General features: G+C 37.7%; 1 protein-coding gene across 3 annotated transcripts in view; it reads right to left on the bottom strand.

The window, feature by feature from the left end:
* Nucleotides 1-19,574, bottom strand: part of BTAF1 (B-TFIID TATA-box binding protein associated factor 1) — a 105,970-nt gene that overhangs the window by 62,921 nt on the left and 23,475 nt on the right. The window contains exons 5-13 of one of the 3 annotated variants that reach the window (XM_017894701.1): nt 14,302-14,465; nt 12,031-12,167; nt 9,219-9,348; nt 8,574-8,642; nt 6,422-6,511; nt 5,700-5,795; nt 5,426-5,602; nt 2,925-3,065; nt 1,224-1,348 (exon numbers count right to left, since the gene is read on the bottom strand). In XM_017894701.1, coding sequence (XP_017750190.1) covers nt 1,224-1,348; nt 2,925-3,065; nt 5,426-5,602; nt 5,700-5,795; nt 6,422-6,511; nt 8,574-8,642; nt 9,219-9,348; nt 12,031-12,167; nt 14,302-14,465 — 1,129 coding nt within the window. Of the gene's footprint in view, nt 1-1,223; nt 1,349-2,924; nt 3,066-5,425; nt 5,603-5,699; nt 5,796-6,294; nt 6,512-8,573; nt 8,643-9,218; nt 9,349-12,030; nt 12,168-14,297; nt 14,466-19,574 lie in introns of all 3 variants that reach the window. The other 2 variants (XM_017894702.1, XM_017894703.1) reach the window with 2 other exon arrangements.

Genomic DNA, 19,574 nt, shown 5'->3' with positions numbered 1-19,574 from the left:
ACAAGCACATTCATTCTCTTATGTATTACCTATGTACAGCCATTTTCACACTACAGTGACAGCTTAGTAGTTTTGACAGACTGTCTGGCTCATAAAACAAAAATACCCACTATTTGGGCCTTCGCAGAAAAAGATTACTAATCCTTGATTTACAGTAATTAAAAACCCCTTCATCTTGCAGCTTAAAGAGGGCTTTCACATACATTAACTCATTTAGTTTGTACAGCTTTCATTAGCAACAGAAACATCGAAAATCAGGAAACCCCATAAATGTACTACCACTTCAATTTTTCTCTTCTTTTGGTTTTATAGGCACTTATTTTGCTCTTCCTACTTATGTGCTGTCCAACTAACCTAAACTTAGCATTAAAGTACTTCCAGTAGGTCAGTATTATTTGAAATATTTTCCACACGTGTTTTTATACATCTATGGGTTTCATGGGAAATATTCACAGAGCCAGAAACCATGTATAAGCATAATTACATGAATGTTCACTGAACGCCCTCACTAGGACAAGAACAGTAATTTTCTCATCTGTGAATTTTTTTAAGTTGCATAATAATTTTTTCTTCTCTATCTCTAAGGACACTTATCTCTAATAATATTCAAGGGCCAGTCTACAAGGTAGGGAATATGTTAATTAGCTGAGCTGAGATTCATATATCAGGACAGGAAAATTGGTGACGCTAAATTTTTGATGTATGTTTTCGGCTTCACTTGATCTCTGCCTTTGGACATTATATTACATTATTATGTATTCCCTTCCTGATAAGTAGTTACTGAAATCAAGAACAAGAGTTGAAGAAATGAACATTACAAAAAAAAAGTTCACAGAGGGGCAAGTTTTAGAAAATATAAAGCTGATGTTCGATGATAATTCTGTTAACTATTACTAAATAAAGCTAAAATTCTACATTCTAGGGCTTGAACTGGAAATACTGCTCCATGATTATATTTCTAAATAAACAATTATAAGATGAATAAGATGATGAATTATATAACTGAAATATTTCAAGGGTAAAAAAAAAATGATCTTTGTAAGCTGCTGCCCACATGGCTGAAGAGTAAAAAAGACAAGGCCTTCTGAAAACAGTAGTCTTTGGCATCTCCAGCTTAAACAGTACTATTCTTAAAGGTGCTAAAATATTATATGTTTAGGCTAAATTATCTCGAAAGGTATATAAAGACTTTTTACTTTATTCCGCTAATTAGAAATAATTACCTGCATTGTTGGACCTGAGGATAAGTTAACAAGGATGAAAGGAGAGTCATAATACTATTTGTTGAAGCTGTTAGATCATCTAATTCCAGAAGAGCATCCCATAATGTATTTATAATGAAGGGTACCTATAAGATCAGTTTTCAAGAAAAGTTATCAATTTTGTACAAAATACTCACAAACCCTGCCAAATTGTATCCCAGGGGTCACTACTAATTCAACAACACATGCAATTCCAACGACCTTGGATAGTGTCAGTTTTCAGCGAAGTTAATGAGGTGACACTATTTGCCTTTAACAATTTCCTATACCTTCTTTTTAATGCCATTCAACTCTACTTTGATACTTCCCTTCCTGACCAGACTCATAATGGGTAGAACTCAGAAAATAAAAGAGCCAAAACTATTTTATGTAAAAAACTAAACTCTGAAAACAACAGAGCATGGAGACACAAGACATGCTCCTCTATGTAATTTTACTGCATTTAAAGTGGTACCAATCATCATAAAAAAAATTTTTTTTTAGTTTTTAAGTTCTTAAAATACTGCTTACTATACTCTTAACTTTGTGTTCTGATTTTGATAATCAGGTAGAAAGTCAGCCAGATCTTTAAAAAAGTCATTTCAAAAAATGAGACTAGAGGGGTGGGTGTGATGGGTCACATCTGTAATCCCAGCACTCTGGAAGGCCAAGACTGGGAAGATCTCTTGAGTTTAGGAGTCTGAGACCAGCCTGGGCAACAGAGGGGGACTCCCCCATCACTACAAAAAACAATTTTAAAAAACTCAGCCAGGCACAGTGGCATGCGTCTGTAGTCCCAGGTACTTGGGAGGCTGAGGCAAGAAGGACTGCTTGAGCCCAGGAGAGTGAGGCTGCATGTCATCCACTGCACTCCGGCCTGGGTGACAGAGTAAGTAAGATCCAAGAAAGAAAAGAAAATGTTATGTGTATATACAGATTACACAGCACTTGTTAATAATACTAATTAATAATTAGTAATTAATAAGGAGAGGAGAGGAGAGACGGGGAGGAGAGGAGAGACAGGGAGGGGAGGGGAGACTAAATTTAAAAAAAAAATCCAAAAACTAAAATCAAAACAAACAGGCCGGGCATGGTGGCTCATGCCTGTAATCCCAGCACTTTGGGAGGCCGAGGTGGGTGGATCACTTAAGGACAGGAGTTCAAGACCAGCCTTGCCAACATGGTGAAACCCCATTTGCACTAAAAATACAAAAATTAGCTGGGTGTTGTGGCGCGTGCTTGTAGTCCCAGCTACTTGGGAAGCTGAGGCAGGAGAATTGCTTGAACCTGGGAGGTGGAGGTTGCAACGAGCCAAGATCACACCACTGCACTCCAGCCTGGGCAACAAGAGTGAAACTCTGTCTCAAAAAAAAAAAAAAAAAAAATCAAAACAAACAAAAGTCCAATATATCTAAAAACCAGGAGTAAAATAAGGAAGACATGGCTGCATTCTTCTCAAGAAAGTTCCCTATATATTATGTACATGAAGGGAAAGTAGACAAATGGATCCAATTCACTCTTCCGAAGTACAATATATAATCAAGATTGCATGCATCAGAGGGCTGTTGGTCAAAAAAAAATTGAAGATGAAGGAGAAAAATGTACTCAATGTATTTTCTAATACTCCATATCCCAAATGAAAACAAGCTCTATAGGAAGAAATTGTAAAAATATTTAATTTACCTTTTGTGTCTGAAGATAGACAAGGCTTTCTACTACAGGTACTAATGATGCTGCAGCAACAGCTCTGACATCATCATCAAGATCCTGGAGTCCTTCAATTATTCTAGTTAAAACTTTAGGCAATAAACTATTAATTACATCCTGTAAAACAGTACATGAAAATAAATTAATTTTCTATAGTACAGTTATTGTGCTTAAACATTTTAAAATTTAAATTTGCCACATGACAGCTAAATTCCAGTATTTACAGTCATGCACTGCTTAACAACGGATACATTCTGAGAAATACATCAGGCAATTATATCATTCTGTGAACATTATAGAGTGTACTTACACAAACCTAGACAGTATAGCCTATACCACACCTAGCTATGTGATACAGCCTGTTGCTTCTAGGCTACAAACCTGCACAGCATGTTACCGAACTGAATACTGTAGGCAGCTACTAATAAAATAATAAGTATTGGTATATCGAAATACAGAAAAGGTACAATAAAAGTACAGTATTATAATCTTATGGGACCACCATCATATATGTGGCCCATCACTGACTGAAATATCATTATGACTGTATCTACAAAAAATCACATAAACAAAAATATAACATCAACAGAAGCCTAAGTAATCCCATTTGAAAAAGACTACAAGGGCATCAAGTGCTTTATCCAATGAAACGTAAAACATCAAAACATGTTTTACAGGTAAGACTATGAATTCTCTGTGTGAGTAGACACACACACAAACCCCTCTGCTAGAATCCTAGCCTCCATATCTCATTCAATGCCACCAACAACCAAAAGGAGAATGAGAGAAGAGTGGAAGAAAAGCCATACATTCCCGTTTCTCATTATTCCAATTTAATGTTTTTTCATTTCCCCAACAGAGCCAGCCCCCAGACGTTACTCCTGTGATCATATACTAGGAATCTCACTGAGAACTGGTCTCACTATGAAATAGGGATAACATTTCAAAAACCTATAAGGTGTTTTCCATTTCCATATAAGTCTGCTGTTATCTACAGAGGCTAGAGTGCAGAACACAGAAAAAAAGGTTTTGTTTATGGGGGGTAAGAGGGTGGCTGCCAAGGGGAGAAGAGAACTAAAAGGGCCAGGAAGAGGAAGGAAGGGAGCAGAGGGAGAAAGAGTTGGACAGAAATCTCAGGTCTCTCAGCAGAATCACGAATGCTTTGTTATTGGCAGTTAAAGGGAAAAAAAGAGACGATCTTAGAAAACTTCAAAAGGCCTTTGAGCTTGCCTTTTGAGACAGAAAGCGAGGTTCCAATCTGTTATACAGTGAGCATGGGAAGAGAAGAAAAGCTGGCACGAAGCATTAAGTAGCCATAATGGATAGTGAAATGCCTATATAGGCCAATGCCTAACACCCTGACAATGCTGATACCAACTGGAAAGTATTCAGGGAAATTAAACTGGTAAGAAAAGGTCCTGGTCTCTCTCTAGCTCCTCATTCATAATCTCTCCTTTACTTCCATGTCTCTTTTTCGTCTACACTCACTCTTTGCTGACCTGTTATGTTCAGAGTCAAAACAACTATTTGTGGAAGTCCCTAATTCTGTCACTAGATCTATGGTGGGGAAGTAGGGAGAAGGACAAAAGAGATGCTTTACTGGCATCTCACATTGGTAATCTGAATCAATTTTTCCACAAAAATGTTATGTGTATATATAGATTACACAGCACTTATTAGTTTAGTAAAGGACTTTAGATATATTTATATATGAAATAGGCTTTTGTGGACCAATCTAATAACCAAATTCCTAGCCAGAATATATCTGTTTTTAATAACCTACTAAGGGAACATAAATGTTCCTAAGTAGGGGACTATGTGCACATGCAGGTATTTTCATCCTAGATGATATATAACATTATGATAAACACTGTTCTATAAGACATGCCATTTAGTTTCTAGTTCTAGTACTAACCTTAACTAGCTTTGTGACCACCAGCAAGGCATCTAATTTTTCAGAACTTTATTTCCCTATATGAAAATAATAAGACTTCATGCATTTTCTTCTTGGAAGTTTTGTCATAAAGGATAAAAAAAAAAACCACACACTGACAGTTTATGTAAAAAGTACATGACCATACAGATTGTCTTCTTTACACTTTGATGTCTACTCCTGTATGTATACTGCATAACTTGGCACCACGTTGTATAGCCCTCAGAGCATGTATTCAATATTTAAATGAGTTAAAACAGTAAAACCAAATCATGAAGAGCACTGAATTAACTGTAGCAATGGATTAAAAAGGAAAAATAATCTTTGACCTTAAACAGTAATAATGTAACTAACCATCTTTTGATTTATACTTAAATTTTTATGAGCTCCACCTATCTGTATGACACTGTCTCAAGAAGGCAAATCTTGGAAGACTGGCTTCTCTGTAACAGTAAGAATCTAAGGCCATTTCTTCTAATTAGTGAAAATAAACTATGAGGGGAAAAAACTCTCCCATATATGCTTCAAAACTTGAAATATTTACCTGACGGACTGCCAAAGCATATTTTATTCCCAGTAGACCACCATGTCTAACTTCCCATTGTTCTTGTGTAAGTAATTTTAGCAGCACATCCACAGTCTTATGAACTCCTGTTTCATTCATGTGTTTTAAAACCACACCTAATGTTTGAGCACAAGTTTCACGAACTGGTGCCACAACCTACAGATGAAAAATGAAGAAAACTCGTATTTGCAAAAAACATATTTTGTAGAATCTGAAATTTGATTGGGCAAAGCCTCCCTTAAATGATACTTACTTCATCAGAAACAAAGTCTCCAAATCTGTCTAATGCAAAAACACAAAGGAGTCTAATAACCAAGTCTTCCAACCATTCTTGATGCTGCTGAATCATCTGTTAAAACATAATATATATATATATATACACACACACACACACACACACACAAACACTTCTTTTTAACATAATTTTTTTTTAAACAAAGATCACACATTGAACTGGGGACTTGGGAGACACCTTAGGTCCAAAATCAAAAATAAAATATGGGAACAGATTATTTTAGCTGCAGGAACAATAATCAAAAAGTAGAATAGTCCCAATTAATGTATTTAATATTAAACATATCCTATATCCTCTTTGATCATTAATTCAATTCAGAAATATGATATCAAAATTCTTAAAATTCATGGATTATATTATGTTACTTACACTCCAAGAGAAATTAAGAAACTAATTACTTAAGGCTGTTCTCATATCAAGCACACCGGTCACATATCTATTATTTATACTATTACCAGTGTCTCCAGGCAATACCAATTATGTTGCTCACTGACCTCTCAACTAGCCTCTTACTCATCTTACTCTACTTTTCAATCCATTGTATGATATTTACCTTTTCATATCTCTTCCTCTTATTTACCCCCATTCCTACTTCACGGCACATACTCGTTACTTCCCTACATTGGAAAAAGATGCCAACTATTAATACTTGGTGATAATTGTTGCATTAATACACTTACCTCTTCTAAAGTGCTGTCACCCATTTTACCACCACTTTTCCCATGAGCTTTAAGAATTTCCCTAAGTCCAGTGCCTGCACCATGTCGAACCTGAAAAGAACCAAGAAGCAAATGTCAGAGGTTAAATGTTTAAGAAACGAAGTTTGATTTTTCTTCTACACGAAATAAGGATACTGGATTCTTAAGAAATTAGATTCAACTAACTGGAACTTTACAAGAATGTATTTTTCTTCAACTATCTAAGAAGAATTATACATATAAATGTCAGACTGCTTTTGGTTATATGGAATTTTTTAAAAAATCAAGCAAGAAAACAGCTATTCTAAAATCCTCTTGAGATATAAATTCACATTGTTTTCACTACTTTATCCTCCACCTTCATTCAGCACTATCCACAGCAAGAGAGAGGAAAGAAAGTATCATATATCTTTTTTTTTTTTTTTGAGATGGAGTCTCACTCTGTTGCCCAGGCTTGAGGGTAGTGATGCGATCTTGACTCACTGCAACCTCCGCCTCCCAGGTTCAAGCGATTCTCCTGCCTCAAGCCGCCCAAGTAGCTGAGATTACAGGCACCCGCCACCACGCCTGGCTAGTTTTTGTATTTTTAGTAGAGACGGGGTTTCTCTATGTTGGCCAGGCTGGTCTCAAACTCCTGACCTCAAGCGATCTTCCGCCTCAGCCTCCCAAAGTATTAGGATTACAGGCGTGAGCCACCGCACCCAGCCCAAGGTGTTCTTTATAATCTCAACACATGTATTTTCAAAATATGTGCATCAAAACTAAGCTCCAGGCTGGGTGCGGTGGCTCACACCTGTAATCTCAGCACTTTGGGAGGCCCAGGCAGGCAGATCACTTGAGCTCAGGAGTTCAAGCAAGACCAGCTTGGCCAACATGATGAAACCCCATCTCTAATAAAAATATTTTAAAAATTAGCCAGGTGTGGTGGTGCGCACCTGTAGTCCCAGCTATTCAGGAGACTAAGCCAGGAGAATCACCTGAACCTGAGTAGCAGAGGTTGCAGTGAGTCAAGATCATGCCACTGCACTCCAGCCTGGGAGACAGAGTGAGACTCCATCTCAAAAAAACCAAAAAGCAAAAAACCTAAGCTCCAAAGCTACCAATGATAAGTGAGTGCCAAAAGAAGACGATACAAATAAAATGTCTTATGATTAATGCATCACATCCTGGGATGAACCACCTTTCTTTGAGAAAGTGAGGCTACTTTCTGTAGTGTCATCTGGAAAGGAAAAGGACAAGCTATTGACACTGTACCCACTTCTTAAGACCCCATGAGTTATGACTTGAGTAACTTTAAATAGAATTACACCAAGGAAACACAACTAAAAGGTATTCTAAAGAAATGTTTTTTAAATTACACAGAGGTCAACAGAGGGGAGAAACAATAGTTTGAAACTACCAATCCTCAACTTCAAGCAGAGGAACTTCACTCTTTCTTCTCTTCTACACACTGGGACCTGTTCAAGATGTTCTCTAAAGATTTCTGAGGCTAAAAAGCTGGCTTGGAAACTACTGCTCTTGATCAATCAAAATTGTCCACTTCCAAAGGAAAGGAAGTTTTTTGTTTTTTTTTTTTTGAGACGGAGTCTCGCTCTGTCACCCAGGCTGGAGTGCAGTGGCCGGATCTCAGCTCACTGCAAGCTCCGCCTACCGGGTTCACGCCATTCTCCTGCCTCAGCCTCCCGAGTAGCTGGGACTACAGGTGTCCGCCACCTCGCCCGGCTAGTTTTCTGTATTTTTTAGTAGAGACGAGGTTTCACCGTGTTAGCCAGGATGGTCTTGATCTCCTGACCTCGTGATCCGCCCGTCTCGGCCTCCCAAAGTGCTGGGATTACAGGCTTGAGCCACCGCGCCCGGCAGGAAGTATTTTTTTACTGCCTGGGAGAGAGATTCAAGCCTTTGGATTATAATGGAAAGAATGAAAAGAAATAAACAATTCACTAAAGAATATGATTGAAGGATATGAAAGGTGAAAATCAATCTATAGTTTTCTATTTAGTTAATGGTATGACATGCCCTGAGTCCTGAGATGAACGGAGAACAGCAACTCTGACAAAGTATATTGCTCCTGACATTGTTTCTTTCATTAGCACAGAAAATAGAGCTGAGAGAAACTGTAATGAAGAAATCTTACCTCCCAGGAGGGATTAAAAAGGTCATTGCAAAGTTCTTCACAAAAGCTTTCCAAAGGCCATTCATTTGTCTGAATAAGAAAAACAGAATTACTACTAGTTCAAAAGGTCTATTTTATGCTAACAATTTAAGTAACTCAATAAATTTTATTTGTAGGTCTAGTAGTAGCAATCAAGCTTTTAAAATTTAATTTTTTAACTAATTAAGATATATTTTACTAATAAAATTCTCTCAATAGGCAGATTATTCAATACTTTCTACGGATATATTAGTTTGAAAAGATTATAAGCAATCTTTCTTTTATGTTTTCTCTGAGACAGAGTCTCGCCCTGTCGGCCAGGCTGGAGTGCAATGGCGCAGTCTCGACTCACTGCAACCTCTGCCTCCCGGGTTCAAGCGATTCTCCCGCCTCAGCCTCCCAAGTAGCTGGGATTACAGGCGCGCACCACCACATCTGGCTAATTTTTTGTATCTTTAGTAGAGACGAGGTTTCGCCATGTTGGCCAGGCTGGTCTTGAGCTCCTGACCTCGTGATACACCCGACTTGGCCTCTTAAAAGTCCTGGGATTACAGGTGTGAGTCACTGCTGCTGGCCCAAAGATTACAAGCAATTTTAATGGATACTTTCAGAGTCTTTCAAGAGTACCTCTTCAATTAAGGAAGAGCTGTCTGGAATATTATCAATCAAGACTTTGGAATCATTTGCAGACTGATTAATAACAACATTTGCTATTTTCCGTCTCTTTTCTTCTGGCTCCCCATCAGTGCTATCATTGCTAAAAAATAAAAGTCACCATTTAGAAAATGAATAAAGCATAATGTGAACCACAGTGAATGAAATGAATAAAAGATAATGTGAATCACGACGAATTTAAGATAATCCATCATTTAAACAAATGTTTTACACCATATTCTGCTTATACGATTTACTTAAAATGCCATGTATCAAACGACTAACTGCTTAAAATTTTTTGAGCAAAATACATCCTAAGTACACTATAGGTTGGTGAATTATTTTTTTCAAATTGGATCTTGAATTTAACAGGCCATTTTTCCCTCCTCTCTACAATCAGCTCCTCATCTTTTTTATAACCTGCATATAACCTGCATCTGGTCCGGCATAACACTAACGTTTTTAGGCTTTTATATACTAGAGAAAACTAATATACTGAGCAATACGGTATAATCTTACCAGTTCTTGAAAAATATGGAGAGATGAACAATTGACCAATGAAAAAAGAATACAGAAATTTGAGGAAATGTTGTATTGACTTAAAGACTAAAAATATTGAGGCTAGCCTAATACTGGAAAGGAGAGGACAAGTCAAACTACTTTTATTCAACATTTAGAAAAGAAAAACTTAGCACATTTTAAAGCATATACAGCATTATTTTCTATAAATACTTCTCCCCTCTCTCCATCTTAATAGTGAAATTTATTTGGCCAACCATTTTTTCTACAAGATGATAAAAGAAATCTGAGCCTCCCTTTCCTCATTTCCTGTTACTCTTCCCTTAATCATATCCACATCTAGCCACATTAGTAGGTCACCTTAAGTCCCTGAACTTGTTAGGCATGTTTCCACTTGCAGGCGTTTGTCCTTGTAATTCCCTCTATTTGGAAAGCATAACATTTTCTTAAACTATTTAAAACTATTTGAAACTTTTCCTAGTTATTCACAGGACTAGCACTCTCATTTCTTTCAGGTTGTTACTCAAAATTCACCTCTATGAAGCCCTCGCAGACCATCCTATCTAAAATTTCAAGCTCTAAACTCTATACCCCAAAAATATTTCACATGTTCTTCCCTGTTTTATCTTCTTTTCCTTAACCCTTATCATTAACATGATCTGTATTTTATATATATACACATACAGACACACACACTCTATTTTACTTATTTATTTCCCATCTTTCTTTCCCTCCAGACTATAACCTCCAAAGGCAGGAATTCTTATCTATTTTATTTACTCATGTACTCAGGGCCTAGAACAATACCTGGCAAATAGAAGGTATTTAATAAATGTTTGTGAAATGAATGACTCATGAACTCTGAAAAATAAAGTCTAGTATTTCCAACATTAAAATCTTTGGCTAAAACTGCTTGTATGAATAAAACCAGTAGAAAACTTAATAGGTCACTATATGATCTTAATGAGCTGCTAACTTTCTTAAAATCTTGTCATTAACAAGCTGAATAAAAAGTCTGCAGTTAAAGATTCAACCTCAAGTATAAATTTCTACCAAGTATATGTTTACTATTTATCCTCCTTTTGCCTAGCTTTTAAACACTAAACACTTTTAGCTTTATGTGAACACACGCAACAAAAAGTTCTGTCATCTGCAAATCCTATTTTCCAAGGCTTTTTATTAATTCAGCATTTATGCAAACATTTCCTGAGCACCACTAAAGATTCGTATTTAACAGATCTGAGTGGGATCCAAGAATATATATTTTTGGCCAGGTGTGATGGCTCAAAGCCTATAATCCCAACACTTTGGGAGGCCAAGGAAGGAGGACCACTTGAGCCAAGGAGTTAGAGACCAGCCTAGGCAACATAGGGAGACCCTATGTCTACCAAAAAATTGAAAATTAGTCACGCATAGTGGTGCACACCTGTAGTCCCAGTTACTTGGGAGGCTGAGGCAGGAGGATTGCTTGAGCCTGGGAGTTTGAGGCTGCAGTGAGTTACGATCGTGCCACTGCACTCCAGCCTGGGCGACAGAGTGAGACTGTATCTCAAAAAACAAAAACAAAAACCAAAAAAAAAAAAAGAAAAAAAACAGTATTTTTTTTCACAAGCCCCTCAAAGAGCACCTGAAGGAAATAGTTTTGAACCACCTTTTTAGAAATGCTGCTCCAAGCCGTGCAAAGATGATCACTTTTAGCAACTCATGAAGAAACAGAGGACAGTGACTTTACCCCCAGAGTTCTTTTCTTCAACAGGACTACAAAAACTAACCTAGATTATCATTGGCTATTTAGCACAGCCCCAGCTTAAGGAACAGGTGAGGTAACATCGTGACAATACCTCCCACTTTACTAAGGGAGTATTCTTAACTTGTGGTCCTTAGACACCTCTCTGACTTCATTCTCTATCACTCTCCTGTGCACTCATCCCAGTATAGAAAGCCATACTGCCCTTCTATTTGTTTCTTGAATATTCCATTTAAGGCATTTAAACTTGTTTCTTCTGCCTGGAATGCTCTTCCCTTTGGAGATCCTCAGCCCTCATTCAAAACTGGTAATTAGTAGGGAAAAAGTCTGTACATGTGGATTTTTCTGGGGAAGTGGTCTCAGTTCCTAGTAACAATAAATACTCTCTGACAATTGAGTAAGAGAATCCAAACAGTACTCTTCAGCTAAATATGTCAGCAGAATGTTTCTATAAATCAAGCAGACACAGATTAAAGCCACACAGCCCTCTTAAGTGAATAAGCAAAAAAAGATTACTACCTCTTCTCATTCGTTTCCACTGCATCCCTGGATCTCTGTTTTGCAAATAACTTGGCCATTCTTTTAGCTTTGTTCCTTTGTCTATTGCTCATTCCTGCTCGAAACTCTGAGTCAATCAATTCAGCTGCCTGAAGAGTCTAAAAGAATAAAAGAACGCTGAGTTGGAACTTTTGAACTTAAAATAAATACCTATAGTCTCAGCCTCAGAAGAAGACCAAGTCTATAAATTTCAGTATATATACATCGATCACATTCTTTTTTGACAGACTCACACTCTTCTGTTGTATGTACCATAATTTCAGTCTTTTCCTCCCTCTTCTCTATTATTCCAACTCCCAACAGATACATATAATGCTTCTTAACTTTTTTTATGCTACATTATGAGGTACAAATGTATGATCCTAACCCACAGAGAAGGCTCTGAAGAGGTAAGACTTCAAAATAAAAATAATATCACCAAAAAGTTATGAGAATAAACGTCAATAAAAGAAACTGATCATCACCCATCTGCTGAAATAAATAAATAAATAAATTATAGCCTTAAGTGATTGGTCCAGCATGCTATTGTCCAGCTTAGCTCATATGCCCCTTTCCTATTAACTACTTACCGCCTACTCTTTTTGCTCTTTTCCATTCACAGAAGACACTATAAAGTCTGTGTGTTAGATTTTTAAGCTTAAGCCTAAAAATCCCTTCTGTGCTTAACCATAAGATTCAACTGAAATTTGTACTTCCGCAACCAGTTAAGGTCACTGGTGTGGATGTTCTGCTGCAGTCTTGATAAAGAACTATGAGCACATATACAAGCAATGCAGCTGTAACGACTTATGGCAACGATGAACCTTAACCAACTTCCCCCAAAGGTCCATGATATATAAACCTGGATTTTGCAAATCCCAAATTGGTGTTGCCTATCCCACACCCAATTAATCTGATGTGTATAGCCCACTTTCTAATACACCTGCTCATTCATTTTCTTACACCATGTTCAATTACTCATACTGTGATCACGTTATTGCATTTTTATTCTCCATTATTTTATTCTATTTTCCTCTTTATCTTCTAGTTACATCTTACACTTTCCTTTCTACCCCATTTCCTTCTGTTCCTTTCAGGGTGTTGCTGTATTTCGGCCTCTTCATACTCTCTCTTTTTTCTCTCCTAGTATCTGCCCTTTTTCCCCCTTGTCTGCGAAAGTTATTCATCATCACACTCACCCCCAACCCTAAAAAATACACTTTACAAATTCTAATGGTTTAAGGTGCATTCGTATAAAGGCAAATAGAACCATTCTCCACTGAAGCAAAGGAAATGAACAAGGGAATGACAAGATAGGAGATTCATAACTGCAAAGCAGGAATTTTTAATGCAGCCCGTGGACCCCTAAAAGAACACTGGGGGTCAGGTAAAAGAGTACTGAACCCCTTGAGATGTAATATCTCATTATATGTGCATTTTTCTGAAGAGAGAACCACAGCTTTTACTAGAGCTTCAAAAGAGTCTGTGGCATAAAAAAAAGTTAAGCAGCACAAATGTATACACTGGGAACTGTAACAGAGGAGAAGGAAGAAATCAGTGAAATTATGGTACAGACACAAAACAAAACAGCATGAAGCTGTCCAAGAAGAATGCGGTCAATCTGAATACACTGATACATTAAGCTGTATGAAGTGAGAAAAGGCAAACATGGCTTAAAAGTAATACACACACACACACGCACTTGTACATAGAAGTTTCAGAAATGATGCACAAGTAACTTGAAAATGGTTGTCTACAGGACATGGAAATGTTTGTGTCCTGTTGGCAAAAAACTTCCTTTTACTTCGTATTATATACCCTTTTTTGGTTGTTTGCAAGTCTTGTCATATTTCTCACTTAAAAAGAATAAATCATAACACTAAACACTTCTACTATCATATCTGACTATAATAGCCCTTATTATCTCTCTCTCCCCCAAAAAATTACTTTTCCCTCCATCAAAGAACATACCAAAAAAAGAGCAATTGGAGCAATTAGAATCTTTCAATACCAGTAGTTCCTAAAAGGTCTAATACAACTTAACAGTCCAGTGTCTGGGAGGTAGGTTGAGCTTCTGACTCTATAGAATCTGTCATCAGAAATCCAGTTTAAAAAGATGCTAAATCATGATGGCACTAAGCAGCAATGAACAGGGCTAAGTATAACATTTTCTTAAACTATAATTACATGAGCAAAATGAAGCAAACCCTTTGTATAATTACTTGCAATCAAATAACCAAACGTTTTACCTACAGGTTGTTTGTTTACAAAGGCTGCTGAAGTTGGGGTATAATCCAAATCCTCATCATTGAAAAGTTCTTCAGTACTCATTCCAATTGCTTCTCCCATATTAAGACCAAGTTTCTTCTGTAATAATTTTCGTTGGCGTGCTATCCTCTCTTTAGGATCCACTTCACCTTTCAATAGAAAAGAAATACGTTTTCTCCAAATCAGTTAAGAAGTTTTCTAATATGTGCACATCGAACTCCATCAAAATAAAAAACACACTATTAAAACATCCCTTCTGCCAATAAAACCAACCATATTCATTCATGATCATCTCTGAACATCTCATAAACTCTGTTACCTAATCACATTGGAAAATAGTGTTCTAGTTAACAAAACATTCTGGGAGTTTTCACTGAGATTCCCCCATTCCCCAACTGTCAATTAGTAAATATATATAAAATAGTAAGATTCATTCCTGGGCCAGGTGCAGTGACTCACACCTGTAATCCCAGCACTTTGGGTGGCCAAGGTGGGAGGATCACTTGAGCCCAGGAGTTTGAGACCAGTCTGGAAAATGTAGGGAGGCCCCATCTCTATAAAAAATAATTAACAGGGCATGATGGTGCACGTCTGTAGTCCCAGCTACTCCAGGGACTGAAGCGGGAGGCTTGCTCAGCCCAGGAAGTCAAGGCTGCAGTGAGCTGTGATCAAAACACTGCAGTCCAGCCTGGGAAACACAGTGAGACCCTGCCTCAAAAAAAAAAAAAAAAATTCATCTCTTATGGAAACAAATTATTTTATTTATAGTCACCTGTACCTCCTATTGGAACAGGCTCTCACTGGGCAAAAAAAAAAAAAAAAATCTAAGATTTTGTTCAATGGTAAAAGGGCTCAACAAACAAATGCTTACTCCAAGTGTAGCCTTTATGTATTCTGAGCTGATACAGCCCTAATATCCCAAATAATAACGATAAGGGAATAAAAGTAGACAGGTTTTTAAGTGTCTCAAGTAAAACCTTCAATGCTTTGGTGCAAAACAGATAAAACAGAACATACCAAAGGGCATTTAAAAATAAAAATTTCCCCTTAAAACAGCTAAGCTGTAAAAGACAGTTATACCTTATTGAAAAAAATTTGATATTTTAAAAACAATAACGATCTGCTTCTAATAATGGCTGAGTTAGTTCCTATCGGATTAACCCTCTGCACCTAACAAACTCTGGCCAAAACAGAAAAAACAAACTACCTAAAGGCACTAAGAAAAAAAAAAAAGCATTTACTTAGGGGAACTGTCAGTACTTAAAAAGATGGGAATAGCACTAACAGCTAAAAGCTACAAAAGCTAAAAGCTACAAAAAAAAAAAGTTTTCCCTTTTTGTAACAGCCTGAAGATAGAGCCAGTCCACAAAATGTGTGGCAGCTAAAATTTGAATTGAAAACCTAGTCTTCTTTCTTATCCCCCAACTAAGGATAAGGTCTCTCACTCTGATACCCAGGCAGTAGGTACAATCACAGCTCACTGCAGCCTCAAACTCCTGGACTTAAGAAGTCCTCCTGCCTCGGCCTTCTGAGTAGCTAGTACTATATGCATGTGTCACCATTCCTGGCTAATTTTTTTTTTTTTAATTTTTAATTTTAGAGATGGGGTTTACTATGTTTGCCCAAGCTGGTTTTGAACTCCTGGCCTCAAGTAGTCTTCCTGCCTTGGCCTACCAAAGTGCTGGGATTACAAGCGTGAGCCACTGCACCTGGCCAAAACCCACAGTCTTTCTGGCTTGGCTTGAAGAATGAGAAGAGAGTTAGGGGCCATTGCAATCCCAGAAATTAGAAAGGGAAAACCCCCCAAAAGAGAGAACCAGAGAGACGAAGGCCAAAATTATCTGTAAACTCAGCCCAAATCTCTGGTTGACCCCTGAACTATGCATGCACAGAGCAAACTCCAAATGATGCAGCTAAAGCTAAGATCTAAAAAGCTAAAATTGAGATTTGAGCTATTGCCCACAGCAAAGAAGAATGAGTTTGAAATTTTGAGTTCCATCAAATTAAATGTCCACTAAAATAAGCAAGCAAAAACAAGCAAAACAATCTTTGGAAGAATATAACAGAATCTAGTCCACATCACATAACGTTCCTAATGTGCAGAATAACTGACAAAATTAAACAAAAGCAAAGAAAAGAAAATGTAACCCATTTTCAAAAGAAAGACAATTAACAGGGACCAACTCTGAGATGTCTCAGATGTTAGAATTAAAAGGTTTTAGGATTTCTGTTGTTTTTTGAGACAGGGTCTTGCTCTGCTGCTCAGGCTGGAGTGCAGTAGCATGATCACAGCTCACTGGAGCCTTATCCTCCCAGACTCAAGCAATTCTCCCACCTCAGCCTCCTGAGTAGCTGGGACCACAGGCATGCACCACCACACCAGCTAATTTTTTATTTTTTGTGGAGGTGGGGTCTCTCTAGATTGCCCAGGCTGGTCTCAAACTCCTGGGCTCAAGACATCCTTCCACTTTGGCCTCCCAAAGTGCTGGGATTACAGGCCTGAGTTACCGCACCTGGCCAGAATGCAAGATTCGTAAGCAACTAACATAAGAATGCTCAATGTAAAAGAAGATACTGTCACAATGAATGAAAAGACAGAGGATACCTTGGTAGAGAATGAGAAACCATAAAAAAGAACCAGGCTGGGTACAGTGGCTCACATCTGTAATCCCAACAGTCTGGGAGGCCAAGGCAGGAGGATCGCTTTGGCCTAGGAGTTCAAGACCAGCCTGGGCAACATGGCAAAATCCCATCTGTACAAAAAAATTTAAAATATATATAGAATTGTACACTTTAAAAGGGTGAATTAAATAATGTGCAAAATATGCCAACACAACTTTTTTTTTTTTTTTAATAAAAAAGAAGGTCTGGGGCAGGCATAGTGGCTCACACCTATAATCTCAGCACTTTGGGAGGCTGAGGTGGGAGAATTGCTTGAGGCCAGGAATTTGGGACCAGCCTGGGTAACACAGCAAGACCCTTATCTCTACAGAAAAAAAAAAAAAAAAAAAAATTAGCCAGGCTTGGTGGCACATGCCTGTGGTCCTAGCAAGATGGGAGGATTGCTTGAGCCCAGGAGTTCAAGGGTGCAGTGAGCTATGATCATATCACTGAACTCCAGCCTGGGCAACAGAGTTAGATCCTGTCTCTAAATAAATAAATAAATAGTTCTAAAACTAAAACATACAGTATCTGAAAAAAAAAATTTTTAAACCACTGGATAGACGTAACAGCTTAATGGAAGATAACAGGACAAAATGCAAATGAACTTAAAGATAAAGCAATACTGTTCTCACTCATAGGTGGGAACTGAACAATGAGAACACTTGGACACAGGGCGAGGAACATTACACTGGGGCCTGTCGTGGGGTGGGAGCATGGGGGAGGGATAGCATTAGGAGATATACCTAATATAAATGACGAGTTAATGGGTGCAGCAAACCAACACGGCACATGTATACATATGTGACAAACCTGCGCATTGTGTACATGTACCCTAGAACTTAAAGTATAATAATAAAAAAAAGATAAAGCAATACAAAGTACCCAATCTAAAGAATAAAGAGAAAAAAAGATACAAGGAAACAAAAGCCCAAATATGAAATCAAGAAAACAATTCTATTTACGAAAACAACTTGTATTCTGTAAAGTATAAAATGAAAAAAAACTTCAAATGAAAATGTTCATGCATCATAAGAGTAAATATTGTTAAAACACTAATATTTCCCAAATGTATACACAGACTTAACACAATTGCTGTCAAAATCCCAGCTGGTTTTTTTTTTTTTTTTGCAAACATTGACAGACTGGTCCTAAAATTCATATGGAAATGCAAGAGACTCAGAATAACCAAAACAATCTTGAAACACAGGAACAAAGTTGGAGGCTCATATATCCTGATTTCAAAACTTACTACAATGTAACAATAATTAAGACAATGTGGTACTCGCATAAGAATAGACATCAATGGAATAGAATTAAGAGTCCTGAAGTAAACCTATGTGTCAATAGTCAACTGATTTTTGACAAGGGTTCCAGAGCAATTCAATGGGAAACAGAACAGTATTTTCTACAAATAGTGTTGAGACAACAGGATAGCCACATGCAAAAGAATGAAGTTGTACCCTTAACCTCAAAACATATACAAAAAAACCTCAAAATAAAAGAACTAAAAATTAAAGCTATAAAACTCTCAGAAGAAAAGAGAGGTTGGCCGGGCGCGGTGGCTCATGCCTGTAATCCCAGCACTTTGGGGGGCCGAGACGGGCGGATCACAAGGTCAGGAGTCGAGACCATCCTGGCTAACACGGTGAAACCCCATCTCTACTAAAAAATACAAAAAACTAGCCGGGCGAGGTGGTCAGCACCTGTAGTCCCAGCTACTCGGGAGGCTGAGGCAGGAGAATGGCATAAACCCGGGAGGCGGAGCTTGCAGTGAGCTGAGATCTGGCCACTGCACTCCAGCCTGGGCAACAGAGCGAGACTCCGTCTCAAAAAAAAAAAAAGAAAGAAAGAAAAGAGAGGTAAATGAGCTTGAATTTGGCAAGTTTCTTACATATAATACCAAAAACTTGAGAAACAAAAAAAATACAAAAACATTGGACTTCATAGAAATTAAAAACTTTTATATTTCAAAGGATACCACAGAGGAAATGAAAAGATAACCAATAGAGCAGTAGAAAATATGTGTACATTAGGCAGGGCGTGATGGCTCACGCCTATAATCCCAGCACTTTGGGAAGCCAAGGCCGGTGGATCACCTGAGGTCAGGAATTCGAGACCAGCCTGGCCAACACTGTGAAATTCCATCTCTACTAATAATAAAAAATTAGCCGGGTGTGGGGGCAGGCGCCAGTAATCCCAGCTACTGCGGGACGGAGCCGAGGCAGGAGAATCATTTGAACTCAGGAGGTGGAGGTTGCAGTGAGCAGAGATCGCACCACTGCACTCCAGACTGAAAGAAAGAAAGAAAAAGAAAAAGAAAACGTGTAAATCACGTATCTGTTAAGAAGCTTGTATTGAGAACATATACTCTTACAACTCATAATAAAAGGGCAAACAACCCAATGAAAAACGTGCAAGTTATAAGAATTGATATTTCTCTAAAGAAGGTATACAAATGGTCAATACACGAAATGAAGTTCAATGTTATTGGACAACAGGGAAATGCAAATCAAAATCACAATGAGATATCACTTCACACCATTAGTATGGCTATAATCAAAATGTCCGATAATAACAAGTGTCAGGAAAAGATG

Source organism: Rhinopithecus bieti, unplaced genomic scaffold, assembly GCF_001698545.2.
Source record: "Rhinopithecus bieti isolate Rb0 unplaced genomic scaffold, ASM169854v2 scaffold_25740, whole genome shotgun sequence".
Lineage (NCBI taxonomy): Eukaryota > Metazoa > Chordata > Mammalia > Primates > Cercopithecidae > Rhinopithecus > Rhinopithecus bieti.
The sequence above is the reverse complement of the archived record's forward strand: the minus strand, read 5'-3'. Positions and strand labels throughout refer to the sequence as shown.